General features: G+C 41.2%; 1 protein-coding gene across 2 annotated transcripts in view; it reads left to right on the top strand.

Annotated features, from left to right (window-relative positions):
• Positions 1–10372, top strand: part of LOC100225865 (mucin-5B) — a 44941-nt gene extending 34569 nt beyond the window's left edge. For both annotated transcript variants that reach the window (XM_072929800.1, XM_072929799.1), the window contains 13 exons: positions 535–713; positions 1193–1262; positions 1417–1538; positions 1915–1946; positions 2387–2564; positions 3169–3273; positions 3881–3921; positions 4470–4592; positions 5513–5608; positions 6736–6864; positions 7732–7771; positions 8453–8576; positions 9130–10372. In XM_072929800.1, coding sequence (XP_072785901.1) covers positions 535–713; positions 1193–1262; positions 1417–1538; positions 1915–1946; positions 2387–2564; positions 3169–3273; positions 3881–3921; positions 4470–4592; positions 5513–5608; positions 6736–6864; positions 7732–7771; positions 8453–8576; positions 9130–9304 — 1414 coding nt within the window. In that variant the 3' untranslated portion in view covers positions 9305–10372. The remainder of the gene's footprint in view (positions 1–534; positions 714–1192; positions 1263–1416; positions 1539–1914; positions 1947–2386; positions 2565–3168; positions 3274–3880; positions 3922–4469; positions 4593–5512; positions 5609–6735; positions 6865–7731; positions 7772–8452; positions 8577–9129) is intronic.
• The last annotated feature ends 8807 nt before the right edge of the window (positions 10373–19179 follow it).

Raw genomic sequence — 19179 nt, 5'->3', positions numbered from 1 at the left:
AAGTCTTGCATACCTTGTGAAACTGAGCAGTGAACTGATGTGTCTGCTCTGGAGCTTGTCAGATACTTTTCAGCTGTGTCAGCAAAGTCAGTCCTCTCTTAAGAGTGCTGCTTGGCACTCCTTCTGCCTGTCAGTTCTGGAGAGACCAGGTGGGAACTAGGTATAATTCAGTATCTGAAAGCTCTGAATGATATGAAACACAGTAAGAATAGAATAAGTAAATATATGTGTCTGTTTTTAAAATAATTTTGTAGTTTAAAGCAGGATTTTCAAACATGCTAGCATAAAAATGTCAGCATATAAATTTACAGCTATGAGCTGTGCAGGAGCCTTTGCAGGTAGCAGTCAAAAAAAAATATTGTTTCATTTCAAAGCGTTGTAAAGAATAGCAGGTAAAGCTCATTCTTTATTAAGCTGTGTGTATTACCTATGGGAACAATTTGCAGTTGTACCTTGAGGCTTTGCCTGGGGCGGGGGGGGGGGGGATGCTTTGGCTTGGAAGCAGCCCAAGGTTTTTCTCCTTGCTTTATGAAGGACCCTGACGGAGTGCCACGGCGTGGTGCCGCCCCAGCCCTACTACGAGGCGTGTGTGGCCAGCGGGTGCTCGGAGGAGCCCCCCAGCAGCGAGTGCCAGAGCATGCAGACCTACGCGGCGCTCTGCGGCCTGCACGGGGTCTGCGCGGACTGGAGGCGCCTGGCGGGCGGGCGGTGCGGTGAGCCTGGGAACGGGCAGCGAGCTCAGCGCCCAAAGCACCCCCTGCGGTGAAGCGAGTCTGCTCTGCTCTGTCCTCCCCTGCTGCTCTGGACCCGAGAGAAAGCAGGAACAAACCACAGGGGTTGTTCCAGCCCAGACCTGCTGCAAAACAAGGGGGAAGCAGGCCCACGGCGTCTCCCGCGGAGCTCAGCCGAGGAGCTCTGTGTGTTCCCCGCGGCTTGGGCGCCGCTTGGCACCGCTTCTCTCTGTGTGCTGTGCTCTGCTCGGGCCACCCCCGAACCAGGGCGAGCTGCTGGTCCTGTCGCTTGCACCTTGCTGGCCCCATGGCCCCGCTTGCTGAGCTGCAGGGCCCCTGGCGGGGCTGTGCGGACCCGCGAGGTTGCTGCGGTAGCTGGGCGCTTTGTCCCTTCGTGTCCCTGCAGCGGAGGGTGCACCCGGGTCTGGGCTTTTTAACCTGTGTGTTGCAATGCTCCACAGAGGCCAGCTGTCCTCGGGATCAGGTGTACAAGCCATGCGGGGAAGCAAAAAGAAACACTTGCTTCAGCAGGTGGGTCATTTCCTGGAAGGCGTTGTTCAAACCCATAATGTGAAGATTACCGGGGAAATTTGAAGTTCACATTCCCTTGGGATTTAGGTGTCTTGATTGCCCTGGGCTACGTTTTTGCCTCTTGTTCATTCTCATTTATATTCTGATTGTGCAGAGGAGTCGTTATGGACACCCTTCCTGCCCAAAATAGCACATCAGTGTTTGTTGAAGGATGCTACTGTCCTGATGGAAAAATTCTGCTGAACGATCATGATGGCATTTGTGTGTCTGTCTGTGGTAAGAAATGGTATAAATGGTGCTGTGGGAAGTGGGGGTAAGAGCCTGACTAGAAGTGCATATTTAGGGGGTTATTTTGGGTACAGAGGAAATGGGGGACACCTTGTTACTGACCCTTTCTGGTGAAGCTGGAAGCATTCCAGATAGAGAGTTTCTGCCTGCTCTTATATGCAAAAGACACAACTTTCAAAAGAACAAAGAATAGCATGTTTAAGATGTTTTTGTGTTTACAACCTGTGACTTTGCACTCTGATTTTCTCTTTCTCTTAGTGGCTGTTCCTCAGATTTCAATACCTTCCTTCTGTTCCTGTTTTTCTGCTTCTGTTGTTTTCCCTGATGGAGTTACTTTAGAAGTAACATCTAATTCATTTTATAGGTTGCACTGCACAAGATGGGTCAGTGAAACAGGTAAGAGAAAGGAAAATACTGTCTTTATAATTTATCTGTGTTCTGTGGCCTTCTGCAAAAATGACTACGTAAGTTGTTTCTTTTAATTCTAAGCTTAAATGAGCTGCAATGACACTGGGGAGAAAATCAGAAGATTTTATTAGCTCCAGAACTTGTTTAATCACTTGAGGTACAGAAACAGAAAGAGCAGTTTGTGGGAATCAGTTTCCTAGTAGAACTATCAGGCTTTCCTGCTGGAAACAACACAAACCTGCAAAGAAAGGTGGCAAATAATGGCATTTTTCTTACTCTTCCCTTCTTCTCCCTCTGGGATTTGAATTGCAATTTTCCCACACAATAAATTAGGTCAACTCACTCCTACACTGGCTTGCAACAGGCATTCATTGATACAATGCTTTCAGGTTTTGCTCTCTGAACTGTGATCCCTCTTGTTTTTAAAGCCTAGAGACGCTTGGGAACATGACTGCCAGTACTGTACTTGTGATGAAGCGACCTTGAACATCTCTTGCTTCCCCCGCCCTTGTGCTAAATCTCCACCTATCAACTGCACAAAAGAAGGCTTTGTAAGCAAAATAAAACCACGTCTGGAAGACCCCTGCTGCACAGAGACAGTCTGTGGTGAGTAGATCCTTCACTTGCTATATTATGACAATATTTGCCTTCATCAGTAATCCTAAAGTGAGATGTGGTGCCCCACCGGTAGCAGATTCAAATAAGCGCACTGGTATGGTCATTTCTTCCATCTACATGTCAGAAGCCTTGCTAGCAATAAAAAAACTCCTCTGGTCCAGCTTGTACTCTAAATTAGTGCCATGACCTGACAGATATTTACACTGGAAAATCTCCTCTGGATCATTTCACCAGCAGGTGCCCTAGAGGGTCCTTTGACTCTTGTCCTTCTGAGATGAGAGGGTGATCCTTCTACAGAGATTCACCCAGTAAGAGAGGTTGCGTTCATCTTCCAGGCTTCCCTAAGGCTTCCTGTGGAAACTCCTGACCTATGTTTGCCCTCAGCTTTGCATTTGCACTCTCACAGTCCCAAATGCCCACCACAGTACAGGAGTAGCCTGCTCCTAAACCCGGCCATTCCCAGTAGGTATACCAAGATGCAGGACAGAGAATCCTGGCAATGGTAATAGGATGTTTTTTTTCAAGCTCTGTCTGCAAGTAACACTGCTGGATGGGATGCTTTGGCTTACTTTGTCTCTGCTGTCTATTGCAGAATGTGATATAAAAACCTGCATTATCAACAAAACAGGATGTGACTTAGGTTTCCAGCCAGTGGTTGCTATGTCTGAGGATGGTTGTTGCCCTGTCTTCTCCTGTAGTAAGTACCTTGTTTCCTTAAGATGTTTTACGTATTCTTTGAAGTGTTTGATTTTTCTAAATGAGTTAACATGCAGAAGCCTCTTCCCTTCCCTCTCAGCCTTTACAATTAGGTTTGGTTTGGTTTTTTTTTTTTGCATTAGCATAACTGGTTCAGGTTCTCTGTATTCAGTATTCAGGGAGTGTAAGCTATTGACCACATACTGAATGATTAAACTGAACCCATCCAGAAGCTCTGCTGCCAAATTATATTTCCAGATTCACACACATAAGCCTGTTAGCTTTGTTACCAGCACAGTGGTTAGCAATAAAGAAAAGGTCAAGTAATTTCAAGTATGGGTAAAAAAGCCATAAGGCAAATAGATTTTACCTTATGGAAAATACCAGGGTATAGAATTATCCCCACTTGATGCATAACATCTAAGCAGATGCTACATGTGGGCTTTTGAATACCAAATAGCACCATGTACTAGTTGCTTTCCCCCCCTCTTGTATGGGCTATTAAGTTCAGCTCTACTCTTTGACTTCTCTAAATCACTCACAATTCAGAGATGAGTACAGAAACAGCATCATTCCTAGCACAATCTTTTCATTTTTTCTCCCTACAGTACCAAAAGGTGTATGTGTTTCTGAAGGAGTTGAATTTAAGGTAGGTCTTCTTCCAGACACTTCTTCCTACGAGTTAATGTTGCCTAAGTCAGAATTATTTGAAGTCCTTGTTTTCAACACTCATACAAAAAGCAAGATTAGAATGGCTTGTAATTCTTCTCTGCCAGTAGTTTCCCTCCCAACACCAAGCAATCTGTGATTCTGGGATAGGTTACTCAATAGGTAATGCTAGAGACTTGCTTACTAAAAGAGATCTTGCCTATGCTTCAGAGTCAACGGGTCAGAACTGTGATTGAACACAAATTTTAAATCTCATTGAATGTTGTAAGATTATTGCTTGGTCAAACTGACCAAAAATAGACACGGAATTTATGAGAACTCATTTAACATCATTGATGCACTTGGGAGTGTCAGCCTTGTGTTCATTTTGTGATACCAGTGTTGAAGTCTTGGAGATCTGGATTCATTTCAAGAAATTCTTCCAAAAATAAACCTCGTAAGCATTAGTTTTTTGATAGGCCAGAGGAATGTTTATACCAGAACCCTCTGAATTCTTGTTATGGTTTCCTCTCTCCCCTATGTTTCCAGCCAGGGGCAATGGTGCCTAAAAGCTCTTGTGAGGACTGTGTGTGCATGGATGAGCAGGATCCCATGACACAGACCAACCGCATCCAGTGCCTTCCCGTGCAATGCCAAACCACCTGTCAGCAGGTCAGCACCTCCTTGGCCACAATGGCTGTTGAGTTGAAACAGGGACAGTGTAACTGCTTTATCTGTGCAACACAGCAGGATAGAATCTTCTATTAATTGTTTTGTAAAGTCCTTGATAGGGTGTTGGTTATTTTTGCTCCAGCAAATTTAAGAGGTCACCCTTGGAAAGGCGCCCTGAGGGGAAATGATTGCAAACCTGTTCATCTGACAAGATGTTTGTGCCATTCTGTTCATGTTGTCCATTGTCAGCTCATGAATGAAGATTGTGAGGAAACTGCGCAGTGGTTTATATATTTCCAGACACTTTCATTTGTGGATGGGGAATACTCAGTTACTTCTCAGTACTTGAGAGAATTAGCACTCAAGTTGTTCAATCTGTTCTGAATATAAGTAGAGTGGTTGCTTTTCCATTCATGCCCAGATAAGGACAGATGCGCCACCAATGTTAAAAATAGACAAAACCTTTCATTACACTTTTTCCTGAAGCCACCCACACCCACAGCCAGCAGAAGACCAATGCATACCTAAAACATAGGGGAGAAAAATCTTCATATGACTGACAGCAATAGTTCTTATAGATAATGATATCAGACCAAGCAGTGGTGGCATATTGTGCAAGTAATCATGTGCTAAATTAATTTATTTGACTTCTTTTGTGTGTTAGTCTGAAGAAAAGAATAGTCAATGACAGGGTCTTCATGACAGCTGAAGTACCCAGAAGTCATTATTCAGTAAGGCAGAAAAATACCAGCTTTGATTGTCAGGTTTAATGTGGTTCCAACAGATTTCAAAAGACAACAAAATTGAAACCAGAAGGCTGGCTCATTTCACTCTGCCATCTTCAGTGTAGCTTTGATCCAAAGATGCTTCAGCAAAAAGACACAGATTAACAGGGATAAATGGAAACTTTATTCCCACAGGGTTTTCGCTATGTGGAAGAGAAGGGCCAGTGCTGCAGCCAGTGCCAGCAAGTGGCATGTGTGGCAAATTTTCCATTTGGCAATGTCACCATTGAGGTAAGCACTCCCTTGCTCTGCACACAAGGCTGAACTATCAAAAAGACCTCAGCATTTTTTAACCAGTTTCATGCATTTCAAGGCTGGGAGGACCTCAAGGAGATGTAAAAGTGTCTGTGTTTCCAAAGTGAATGTAGATGTTAATACAGCTGTTCCCTGCTGTGTGCATTTCATAGGCACTACCATTCTCTGGCAGGAATGGAAATAATGTACCTCCACTTCTCATGACATGAGATAGCAAGAAAGAATTTGGAAGGGATGGTGACATGGTGTAATACTGCTCTTGCAGAGATACATGTGCTGGCTTTACATCACACACACAAGTTTCATTATCTTGCCCTGGAGATACAGAGATACAGTGTGAGCAAGCTGATATAGCTGTGCTGCCACTGGTTCTGAATTTGCTGAGGCAGAAATCAAGTGACAAAGCTGCTGTATTGTTGTTTGACTTGGTTTTGGGTTTTATTACAGCCTGCTACTCCTGTGTATGGTTAATGATGCTGTTACAACCAGTGGCTTGTCTTACATGCAATATCTTCTCTGACAGCTCTTGTGTTCTGCATATTTTCTATTTCATCCTTTTATTCCTTGATAATTCATCTTACAAGCTAGATTTTTCTGATCCAATATATGGTTTTTATCTCTGCATGAGGAGGCTTTGCAGTTATCCATTAATCTCTATTGCACAGATGTTTTTTTCTCTTTCATTCATTTTCATTTTCTTCCATCTATTAGAAAACTGGTGAAATCCTTTGAAAGAGTTATTTTTCTTTTGTGTATATTTTAGCCCACAAACATTAGCACACCTACCTTCTGGCATTTCTGCTAATACCTTTATGCTCATTCTGGTATTCTTTCATTCTTTCCCCCTGGGAGGACACAGAAGTGATTTTGCATAGACTGGTAGTGGGCAAGCTTGGTACATAATTTGTAGATGTGAGTTGCAAACATCTCAGCCCTTTCAGAGTGATATGAGCAACCCAGTCTCTGCCAGTTCATTGATTTTATTACTGCTTCAGTTTTCTAATTTTATTGCTATATTCCATTGGCTTGGGTTTTTGTGTTTATTTGTTTGTCTTTGTTTGGTTTTAATTGTTTTTTAAATTTTTTTTTCTGTTTTTATTCAGGTTGGAAAGAGTTATAAAGATCCATATGACAACTGTACTCAGTACACATGCACTGAATCAGCAGGCCAGTTTTCCTTGACTAGTATAATAAAGGTCTGCCTACCATTTGAAGAAGCAAACTGTGTGCCAGTAAGTATTTTTACAGCCATAAAAAGACTTCTGTAATGAGCCCTGATCCTGGCCTGGGAGTAATATTTGCTGTTTTGAATGAGTATTTCTTGATCTTTCCTTGTTTGAAGGAAATGTGCTTTTCCAGCCCTGTGTCCCATGGGAATAAGCCAAAAATATTTGCAAACAAGCCTACATTTGCAACCATTTACATTGTTGTGGGATAAGCATTAGAACTTGAAAGAGAAGGATATTGGAGCAACAGCAAGGAAGGATTTTTCATCACTTGAGAAACATCAGTGCTATAAAATGCAATTGTACAAGTGGTAATACACCATAGATCCTTGGGGGACTGATGAACAAAGTGTCTTCTGATATGTGGTGTACCATTAAGTAAGGAGGTGGAATGTGAATGAGCAAGGGGTAATATTCATACCCAGGCTTTCAGCTGTTGATGGTTTCCAGTAAATTTCAGTAGCATTTTGGGACTTCACAGCAGATCAAAGCAGGGACTGGGACAGCCATGTACTTGAATTAACTCTGGGGTAGGCTCTGCCCAGGCCAGGCTGTTCAATTCCAGGGCAGCTGTCACTTTCTGGGGCTGGGGTTTTTATGCTGGCTTCAATAGGACCTAAATAAGATCAGGCATGTATTACAGGGCATCTTACCTGGCTTGTGAGAGGATATATAGTTCTAAGAAAATTCTCTCCTTCCTTGCTGGATGATTTGTTTTGGTATGGGTTTTTAAGCAGCTTTATATATAATTGGTACACAAATAGGTCTGATGAGGAATTTGTGTGGATTAGAGACGAGGGACTGCCATCATTGCTACTGTCTGCTTAGCACTACATGCATCTGAACTGACTGTTCTGGTTACTTTCAATACAGGGGACAGTTGAGGTGTCTTCAGATGGCTGTTGTAAGACATGTGAGTGCATTAAGTCACTGCTTCTCTATTCCAATACTTTTTGGTCCTTCCCTGCTTGTAGCCCTACTTCTGCATGCACTGAGAGCCTGCACATTCCACAGACTGAAAGACAGTTTTACAGCAGCAGAACTGTTCTGTACCTCACAGCCGAGACTAAAAATCTGCCTCATTCTTCCAATGGGAACACTAAAAATTTTTATTTCCTTTTCTGTGTTTTTAAATAACTGAAATACCGTTAGCTTGAACTACACTCCTGATAAGAAAACTTGTAGAAAATATTCTTGGTTTTCTTGCATCTGAATAGAAATAGGCATCTGCATAGAAATAGTTTTAGGGGTTTTTTCTGTAGCATCCACTCAGAAATCCCAGGTTGTTATAGAGCCACAAATGTAATTTATAGCAATTTTAGAAAAACCTAAACCCTTCATGTCTCCTTTAGGTCTTGATTCAACAGTATCTTTCCATGCTACAGCTAGTCCACAAATGGAAAAGTACATTGACCAGTGGGGAATCATTTTGCTGAATTAATGCCTCTTTGCATTCTCATTTGTGGTTTTGGTTCTGCATTTGAACTGGGAGAAGTTTCACTAGGATGGATTGTCCTTGGTTTACTAGCAGATACCTTTCAAAACATTTGTTCCCTAGTCTGAAGAAGCCTAACAGAAGTATTCTTCTGCCCAGGTATTGACCTACCTCACAAATGCAAACGCAATGTGAAGGAGCAGTATATCGTCCATGGCAACTGCAAGTCATCTGCTCCTGTCCCAGTGCCCTTTTGTGAAGGGATGTGCAGTACCTACTCTGTGTAAGTAGGAAGCCTTTCTCTGTCCTCCTCTGTGACCTGTCTTCCTGGGTTCTTGTCATCAGTGGACTGCAGCTTTTCGTCCCCTTCCTGCTGTTCGAAAGGACCCAGTTGGGAAACTGGGCATGCAGAAGAGCAGTCAATAGCAATGGCTTCAGTGTGTTAGAGTGCCTTATCTTAGTCAGGAAAATAGATTCCCCTGGGAAAGGCATCAGCAAAATTTATCAGACATGCTCTTAAACATGTCCTTGTATGGTTTTTGAACAGCTCTAGGAGGCTTTCCCGCCTTTTGGTCTCTGCATGAATTGCTCCTTTCTGTCTTGCTAGAATGGGCCTTATCCAAAATCCACTGAAGTTACTTGGATTTTCCCCACTGGTGTCAAAGGATCTGGCCCTGCATGGCCAATAGAATCCTGAGGAAAGGCTGTTATGAATAAGCAAGAAAATAGATAGGAAATTTTGCTCCTTAGTAGTACGTGCATTTGGAGCAGCAAATACAGAAGAGTTTGGGAAGACAACAGGCAGCAGACTGATATGAAAAATCTCATTTCTATAGGTATTCTTTGGAGGCCAGTGAAATGGAACACAAATGCACTTGCTGCCATGAAAAAAGAAGTCATGAAGTGAAGGTGGAACTGGTTTGCTCAGACCATAAAACAGTCCAGTTCACATATGTGTACGTAGATGAATGTGGATGTGTGGAAACAAAATGCCCAAACAGGATAACATAAGTATAAACTAAAGGAAACATTTCATCTCCCATTTAATCCTTCCCTAGCCAGTGAGTAGTTTAGAAAACATCTGTGAGTAACCTTCAAATGACCATAGTGACGCTTTTTCTTTCTGGTATTATATGCAGTTATGGAAATTAGCTAAGATTTTACTCTAAATGTTTGTAGAATAAACTGCATTTCAAAGAGGACTTGTTCTCCTGTTTCAGTGATGCTGCTAACGGGGCAAAGTGGCTGATGTCTTTAATCTCATACTGATGTATAAACCAAGGTTATTATAAGACACTCTAGAGACAACTGATGCCTTTCAAAAGTCCTGCCTGAAGAAAGTGCACATTTTTAAACCATGACCACATGTATTTAGTTTCCCTTAGAAGTGAAACAACAATCACTTCCACAGCTGCAGTTCCAGCAGAGGCAGGACTTGGCTCAGGGCCACATTTCTGTTCTTCTCCCCAGTGGTCCCAAATTTACTTTGGCTGTGACTCAGTCACTGAAGGAAGTCAAGGTGGTTTTTTTTCCTTCTTCACAGTGAGCACTATATCAGGAGTGTAAAAACATGGCTCTTACATATACAGTACAAAAGGTATATATTTGCACCCTTATTGGGAGTCCTTATCTCACTGGGGGTTTTTATTATTTGCCAACATCAAGATCTGATCTGCGTGTTAGTTCAGTCTCACTACTGGTTACATGACTATGATTTGTGTTACAAATATTTGATTCCCAGCTAGCATGCCCAGTGGTACTGGTGATTGTATTTCAGGTGGACAGGGATCAAGATGATCCAACAATACCTTGAGAGTACACAAGGAAGGCAGATGGTTCTGTTATTTGAGCAATTTGTCTTTTGTGACCTGAAAGAGAACTGAAGACTGTGACTTTCTTAGTGTCCTGCAGCCTGCTGTGGAGGCATTTTGAGAATTGTTTTGCAGGGAATGCTTTTGAAATGACCAAGTAGATATGATATTAATTATATTTTAGCTTTCCATTTTTAAAGTGTTGCAGCTCTTGAACCCCAAGGAATCTTTAATTTGCTTATTTTTCATAATAAACCCTTTCAGCAGATGTCAGGTTTCTTTGATGTGTATTGTTTCATCATGGTGTTACTGATCTTACAATTGTGGGGATCCTTGACATTGCTTGATTATAAGTTAAAGGAACCTCCAAATAATTCACTTAACTCTCTGTGCAATGCAGCTCCCTTGGAAGGCACAATTGCTTGACTGAGGCTTATGTATGAATTTTACATTAGTCCAGAACATTGTTTTCATTGATACAAATCAAACACACAAATGCTTTTGCAATGCAAAGAACAGCACCAAAAAAAAAAAAAAAAAAAAATCCCTTTCTTTCCTCCTTGCTTTTCCCTGAGGGGGAAGAGGTCATTCTTGAGTGCTTTTGTCATCAGAATAGTAAGTAGATTCTGTAAGTAGTCATATACACACTCATGCAAATCAACCAGCCAACCAACCCTGCAAATCAATAATTGTCAGCAAGATGATTTAGCAGGAACAGGATCAGAAACCTTTCACATCTCTGCATTATCTTCAGGTGGGAGAAGGGAATAAACCACAATCTAATCATACCAGCTGTCTTTAGATTTCTATTCTCTTGTCTATTTCAGTGATGATGAGATTTTACACAGAAGCTGACAGTGACATTGATTTAAAGGCATGCTTTCTTGCTCATTTGTGGCATGCATTTTGCTTTTCAGGCAAGTGAAATGCTTGAACCAAAGGCATATTTCCATCTCCGGGATGCTTTTGATCATGTGAAATCTCACATGCTCCTTTTTCATTCCCGGTTACATCTGGCACTCCATTTACTCACTCAATCCAGCATCTAACTGGCCTATGTGATACTACTTAGAGGCCTGATGGCCAGGTTTTAAAGAGAACTCTCTGTTTCTCTGTTTGGAGGTGCAGAGTCTTAGTTAGGTGCCAGCAAGGTAAAGCCTTTTTAATGAGAATTTCAGCTTCTTCAGATAAAAGACAGTAAAAAAAGACAGTCAGTAAATATTACAGAATCGCAGAATATGCTGAGTCGGAAGGGACCCACAAGGATCATCAAATCCAACTCCTGGCCCTGCACAGGACATGCCCTGGAGTCACACCATGGGCCTGAGAGCATTGTCCAAGTGTTTCTTGAACTCTGTCAGGCTTGTGCTGTGACCACTTCCCTGAGGATCCTGTTTCAGTGCTCAGCCACCCTGTGGGTGAAGAACCTTTTGCTAATATCCAACCTAAACCTCCCCTGACATAACTTCAGACCATTCCCTTGGGTTCTGTCACTGGTCAGAGAGGAATTCAGTGCCTACCCTTCCTCTTCCCCTCATGAGGAGGTTGTAACTGCAATGAGGTCTCCATTCAGTGTCCCCTTTTCCAAGCTGAACAGACCAAGTGACCTCAGCCCCTCCTCATACAGCTTCCCCTCAAGACCCTTCACCATCTTTGTCGATTTCCTTTGGATCTTCTCTAATAGTTTAATATCCTATATTGTGGTGTCTGAAACTACACACAATACTCAAGTCAATGGGTCAAACATCTCCCTGCCCACAAAACCAAAAATCAGTCTGGAGGCTGTTTGATCAAGATGCTGACAAGCTGACCCTTCTTGGTTAGAGCCTGTGCCTCTGCATGCAGCAGCAGCACTGCTGCTTGTACAGGGCAAGCTGGACTGCAGCAGAAATCTGTGTCTGAGCCACAAGCTCCCCACCAGAACAGGCAAAGTTAAACACAGGTGGCTTTGCCTGGAAGAGCTTGATTTGACCATAATCCTGCTGCTGTTGCTGTGTGGCTGCTTCTCATGTGTGCAGGGTCGAGCCTTCATCTGTAGCCCAAGGCCATCTCCTCTGGTTGCTGACTGGTCTCTGCAAGTCAAACATTTCCCTGGTGGAACTCAAGAAAAATCAGTGGCATAACTCCAAGTACTGTTTCTTCCTTTTGCATGAATTCTTTGCACCACCATAAACTTCAGTGGGGTAACCCCAGGAGAAGCAGTGCTCAGCTGAGCCAGCTGGGCCAGGGCTCAGCTGGTTTCAGCCTGTAGCCAGTCTTTCCTTATCATGCAAGGATGGTACTCCCAACTCACTGAACAGTTCTTAGCCAACACACCAGGAAGTACTGTCACATATTGCTAAAATAAATATTTGTCAGAGATACTGCCTCATGTCAGGTGAACAATTCCTAAGACACTTTGTAATTTTACTGGTGTGCTCTGAGTCTGTATTGCTGTTATATGATGAACTCTGACTTGCCTATTGGTTTGGGGTTTGGAAAGGTCAGTCCACAACACTACTTTCATGTAGTTTAGCTATTTTTTTTTCTTTTGTTACCAGTTATTGGCATTTGCAAGGAGAGGAAAATTCAGGTTGTACTCTGAATTTTTATTTGGGGAGAGGCACTATTCTTTGACCTAATTCTCTACTAAGTGATCCCCTGGCTGTGGAATCCAACCTGTAGTGTTATCTATGGTGTGCTTTATCGATATCAATCTATTCTGATATCTAGAATCTCGAGCTGAGAACAAAGACTGTGAACTGTAAATGCCCTCTGATACAGAAGGGATTGTTTAAAAGAATGCTGCACCTACTTTGTTTCAGTGTACCAGCTTAACAATTGGAAAGTTGCAAGATAAACATGAAAAAATTTGTCTAAATATCACTCAGGAAAGTTGTCTGATTAGTAATGAACCAGAAAAGAAAAGAATCTGGCAAATTCGGTGGATCATCGTTTAGGTAAGGGGGAGAATAAAGACTGAGTGGTCTGAGAGCTGTGTTTGATGCTTCTTCAGATTCGTGTGTTCAAAGACATATTCTTGGCCTTGTTTATATTTCGCTTCTGATCTAAGATAAAGACAAAGGTAGGCCTTTGTTTCTTTTATGGGATTGTTTCTTTTATATGATTGTTACATTTAAGTTCATAAAGCCTTCGTGCAGTGATATACAACATGGTATTTGCTACTTACCTGGCATCCAAAACATCCTTCAGGAGAAAAACAGTGACAATTTTCCAGACACACCAAGACAAAAGTATCAGTTGTGAAAATCTTTCTTGTTTTTACACTTCAAAGCATCTGATTATTCAGTATCTTTAGGGCAACAACAGAGTCTCAGTTTACCTTGGACAAGGCCATTCTCACAGCCACTTAAACCTCTGACAATCGAAATGCCTCTCTCAGGAAAGCAGCCTCATTGGAGGTTTGCCTGAGTAATTGGCCTTCTGTCAGGAGTAAGCCACAGTTTGATCATGAAGCCACAGAAACGTTGCAAATTGTTAAAGCACTTTACTTTTCTCTAAAAAAGGTGAAGGTCCAATTTCCATCAGTAGTCTATAAAGCAGTTTAATTTGTACTCCCTGGCTTTAATTATTTTTTAAAATTCAAATGCAATCTGTCCAGTGGCTTCCTGTAACTGTGGATTGACACTTCTGGTCACAGATATTTCTCCCAAGGCCTGTTTTTAAACTATCCTTCTTGTTGGAAATAAAATTATTTAACTACAGATTCTCCAGAGCATCCAGTCCAGAAATCAAGAAAGACTGAATAGGTAGGCAATGGTTCATCCCATTTAGCTAAAATAAGTCTGCAAAAATCAGAACTTGAAGCACTGTACTCTTTCTGTTTAGTTAGTAAAAATTGCTATGCATCTTACCCCAGCCCAGCCCTCCTCTGGATATGTTTCTACCTCTCCTTCGACTTCCTAGTATGAGGTAAGTGTAGCCCTACCTCATCTAAATCTAAGCAATCTAAGGATTTGATCCCACATGCCAATATTATATATTTGTGACAGGAAGCACCAGATATTTGCCACAAATTCTGCCAACCCTGTATCCTGCTTTGAACATCTCAACCAGCAGCACTTTCAGTAAAAAACTCTTAGATTTTTACTAAGACTAATGCTGAGAACAGGTTCATAGCTTATAATAGCTTATTTGTAAAGGGCTTAATCTCAGTTGCTTTTGCCATTTATAGTAATCTTCTGAATTTCCCCTTCACTGTTTTTTCGGTGTTTTAAATGTAGTCCTTAGAAACTGATCTCATTCTTCAACCCTGACACTGAACAAGTCATATTTTGACCTACATTAATGTCCCTTAGCATGACTCCAGCAAATCAAAGGGAGCTTAAAATTGGGCTAAATTAGCAGTGAAGTTAGTGCCATCCCTATGTGTTTTATTTATAAGTTATATTCAGCTTCAATGTATGAAACTCTCTGAAGAAATGCATAACCTCTTTAATGTTCCAGCTCTGAAATTGTTTGTTTCATTTTGCTATCTCTCCCTAAACTGCTATTGGAAGAGAATTTTGAGGCAAGTCCATTGCCACTCCCTTACAGCATCTTGACTCCACTTCTCAACCTATCTCAACATTATTCTATATTGACTGATGTATTTCCTGTAATGCCATAAAAACCTGGCTTAAAACCAGAGTTTAATCTGACCTGCAGTGCACATTGTTCTATAAACAAAAGGCTACTAAAGTGCACTGTAGCCATACCAGCTGCTGCTTTATGGCCTGAAATTAGCCTTTCCCCAAGGGCTGTTTTTCTCAAGGATCAGTGCACAAAACTTAATATCCCCAAGTACCCCAATTTAGTTCTAGCATGCCTACTTGAACTTTCTGTTTCCTCTTGATGATGTTTTCTGTTTTTTCAGACTTCGGGTTAAGTATGGAATAGATTTCCTGAGTATGTGATATATTCCATAAATCCATCTTTGTTCACTGTTGCTCCAGGAAAATTTTTAGGAAGTGCCAATTTTTAGGAAGTTCCCCACACAATTCCTAAATAGGTAGTTTGGAAATCCTTTGAAGAATTTTTATAGCCTGAAATGCTGGTCTGTATGGGGAAGTTGTTGTCCAGTGTCTGTTTCCTGAGAACCAGAACAGCTCCCATAGCTCCTGTGGATGTTTGTTCTCCATCACCAAATAAATTGGACGGGACATCCTCCTAGAGATACCTGTGCTTTTCCAGAAGCAAGTAGTTGATTGGGTGACGTTTTTGTGTCCTATGTTGTGCTGTTCATAGTAAATCATAATAATGACTCTGATAGCCATTAGAGAAGGAAAATCAGTTTCAAAGACATTGTCATCCTACATCTACACTTTCTTAATGGAATAATTATTCAATGCAAAGGCTTCTGCCAGATGGAGAAGCTATGCCTATTAATTCACCTTTCCCTCAAGCCCAATGACTTGAAAAACATCTGAAAAATAAACCCAAATCAAGTTGAAAAAAGCAAACATATGTTTCCCAGCAGTCTCATATTTTGCTTTCAGTGCAATGCTCTCAAGTGTGTTCAACTTTCCTGACAAGTTTTTATTAATAGCTAATGAATTAAGTTGCTTGCTTTTGATGTTGATTTTTCACTGCAGAATATGACTCAGTGAAAGGAGCTTCTTTGCAGCTTGGGCATATTGTGGGATGGCACAGCACTTCTGATAATAAAATTGTCTGTTCTATAAAAAATTAGTTGTTATTTTATCTGATGAACAGTTCTACAACATTGTGTAACATCATCCTTGCTTGTAGATACTGTGGGATTCCATATACAGTTCCATTTCAATGCTTCTTTATCACTTTGAATTCCCTAGTTTCTAATAGCTTTGGCCTGATCCTCTTCTACTTACTATTTTATAAAGATGTAATAATTTAGGATTTTTTTTCCTAAGCACAACTTTTAACTGCAGCTTTAAAACTGAACTACATTTTTTGTTTTTATTTTTCTCCTAAGGTGGCCTGCCTTACCTGAGAAAGTCTTCTAACAAAATAATAACAAAGTTTTTCATTATCATCAGCAAAGATTAATTACTCTGTACATGGAGCTTGTAAAACACTGCAGGCTTGGCTATTTGAACAAAATAGTCTGTTAATAATGCATGCAAGGGATTATTAACAATTAAGAACTGTTTCTCCTTGTTCCTGCAGTCAAAACAAGGGAGCAAACATTGAAACATGTTATCTTTGTTGTTAATGAATTCTTTCTGGACTAGCAGGTCCTGCTTCATCTGCACAGCTTTCTTTGAAAGAAAACTAAATTAGTTGTGTATCCAGTCTGCAGTACAGCTCAAACCCTGAGATGGGTAAGCATTGTCCTTTAGAGTGGAATAAATGATTAACACTAGCAGAATCAAAAAGTGAGAAAATGCTTTGCTTTCTCTGAAAATCCCAACCTGTCATTTGATACAAGAAGACATTGAAAGTGGTGTTATGATGTAACAGAAACGTGGCGTGACAGGATCCCTAGGCAGGCAGTTCACCGAAGCGGAATGCTTTTAAAGCAAAAAGGGCTCTCTCTTACCAAAAAAAAAAAAAAAAAAAATATCCCCCCCCAGAAATCTTGCAACTGGACTTACTAGAGTGCAGAGTAATAATCTGCAGCGTGATGACCCTGAGAGGGAGTGCAGAGCTCTGAGGTGAATCTGTTTTAAAAAGTTTGATTAAATAGGTCTCCTGTGAGCTCTGTTCATGAAGAGTAGGAGCTTTCCCCCAGTGCTGCCCCTGCCAGCACCTCTGATTTGCCAGCTGTCTTCAGGGACCCTAGGAAGCCTCCTGCTGTCCTTCACCTCTCAAATCTGGCTTCAGGTCTGCCCTCAGCTGCAGGGAGCCCCTGCTCCTTCTCTTCCAGTCTGCACTCCTGCTGCAGCCTCAGCTCCTGTATTTCATACCCTCTCTCTATGCATTTGCCCTTCCAAACCTTCCCCCAGGTAAATATGTGCAATTACTCTCAGGAAATGAGCCATCTCCCTGAAGAGGGATAACTTCAACTAGTACTAGGCAATTCCTGGTATCTGTGCAATCTGTGTGGTTAATTAGCGGTGAATTATCCCTGCAGAGAGGGACTGAAGGATACTGGGGGATGTAAACTTGGAAATGAGCTGGCAATGGGCCCTTTCAGGCCAGACAGCCAGCTGCATCCTGGGCTGCATCGAAAGAGGTGTGACCAGCAGGGCAGGCTGAGGGAGGTGATTCTCCCCACTGCTCTATCTGCTCTGGTGAGAGCCCACCTGGAGTGCTGCATCCTGCCCTGTAGTCCCCAGCACAAGAAAGACACAGACCTGTTAGTTCCAGAGGGCTGGAGTACCTCTCCTGTGGAGAGATGCTGACAGGTGAGTTTGTTCAGCCTGGAGAAGGCTCCACGGAGACCTTACAGCAACATTTCAATATATAAAGGAGGCTGATATGAAAGATATAGAAAGACCTTTTACCATGGACTATAGTGACATGAAAAGGGACAACTGTTTTAAATTGAAAGAGGTTAGGTTTAAACTATAGATAAAGAAGATTTTTTTTTTTTTAATAGTGGTGGTGAGACACTGAAACAAGTTACCTGAGGAGATTGTGGATGCCCCATCACTGGCAGCATTCAAAGTCAGGTGAGACAGCACTGAGCAACCTGTAGTGAAAGATGCCCCTACAGGCAGATTGGACTAGATGATCTCTGAAAGTCCCTTCCAACCCAAACCACTCTATGAATGTATGATTCCATGTTGTTCTCCTCTCCAGAGACACACTCTTTATCAGAACATTCAACAGAGCTGCTTTCACCAAACTGAAAATCTCTAATAGTTTCTTTGGGGTTTTTTGTTTGGGTTTTTTGTTTGTTTTTTGTTTTTTGTTTGTTTGTTTGTTTAACAAATGCAAAGACCAGTGCAAAACGTGGCAGTGTTCTGAACTCCTTTTCGGCAGAGAAAGCTACTCCGGTACCTTCGCCACTACCAAAAGCCCCTCCTGCTTGTTCTCTGGGCTTGTGGCTCTAACCTGCCAGGGCACACTGATTGACTTTCTAGTTGTTTAACTTGCAGCTGGTCTCAACCTATTTGCCATAGCCCTGGCTTTTGTGCCACAAAATATTAACAAAATAACTGCAAGCTATAGTAATTTCTGCTGTTATAAATTTTTGTGCGTAATTACATCACTGGAACAGAAACCCTTTTGCAAGTCTGTCTTTCCCCTTCAGTGATGGTGTTACTATAGGGCTCACTACAAACACTGAGCATGGCATCTTTTTTATATAAATCCTGATTTTCTTTGAGCATAGTTTTATAATACTATGTCAGAAAATAACCTTGGTCTGAAATTTTTGCAGTACTTTTAAATATGACAAATTGGCAAGGTGTAAAAACTCCTAAAGTGATTTTTTCAAAAGTCTTTAACCTACATTGCTATGCTGCTATATTAAAAATATTTTTTGGGCTCTGGCCAAAGAAGAATACCAGGAATATAGCAGGCATTCCAGAAATGAAACTTTATAAAGTGCCGGTTTATTTGCTCTGGTAGGTCTTAATCTTTCCTTTACAATATCTAAAGATCAGAATTAAAACAACGAAGCTATTAACAGAACAAATTAAAAGTCAAAAGTCTATGTTGCACCTAAAAGCATTGAAATGCTTTCTCATATTTTAATAGCGTGTTAGACTAAACTGCATCCACAAAGATTGCATTTTTTAAAAAAAGCATCACAGTTTGACCACATGTCAATCCTAGGTTAATATTTTCTTGATTTACTGGAAATTATTTTTGGATTTAAGGGAAACATAGGAAAAAATTCTTTTTTAAGCCAGTTCTGAAGATAACGTGATTGTCTTCCATTCTTCCATTTCATTAAATATCAAACTATCTAGCATTATGAGAATTTTGTTTATAATCGTTATGGGTATGTTACTGTTCTTAAATAATCTTTTGTTTCGGTATATAGAATTTATGATTTCCTAAATGTATTTTGATAACCATTTTTCCCTTTTTGCTTGCACCAGCCTATTGCCCTCACATTGCTATGATATTCTGTCAATACATTTACATCATCAGTTATTGAGCATAATAACTTTACATCAGTTTTAGCATAATGTATACATATAGTGAGAAAGTATCTCTCAT

This window comes from Taeniopygia guttata, chromosome 5 (genome assembly GCF_048771995.1).
Source record: "Taeniopygia guttata chromosome 5, bTaeGut7.mat, whole genome shotgun sequence".
In the NCBI taxonomy this organism is placed as follows: domain Eukaryota; kingdom Metazoa; phylum Chordata; class Aves; order Passeriformes; family Estrildidae; genus Taeniopygia; species Taeniopygia guttata.
Note: the sequence above shows the minus strand (reverse complement) of the source record. Positions and strands in the feature narration are given on the sequence as shown.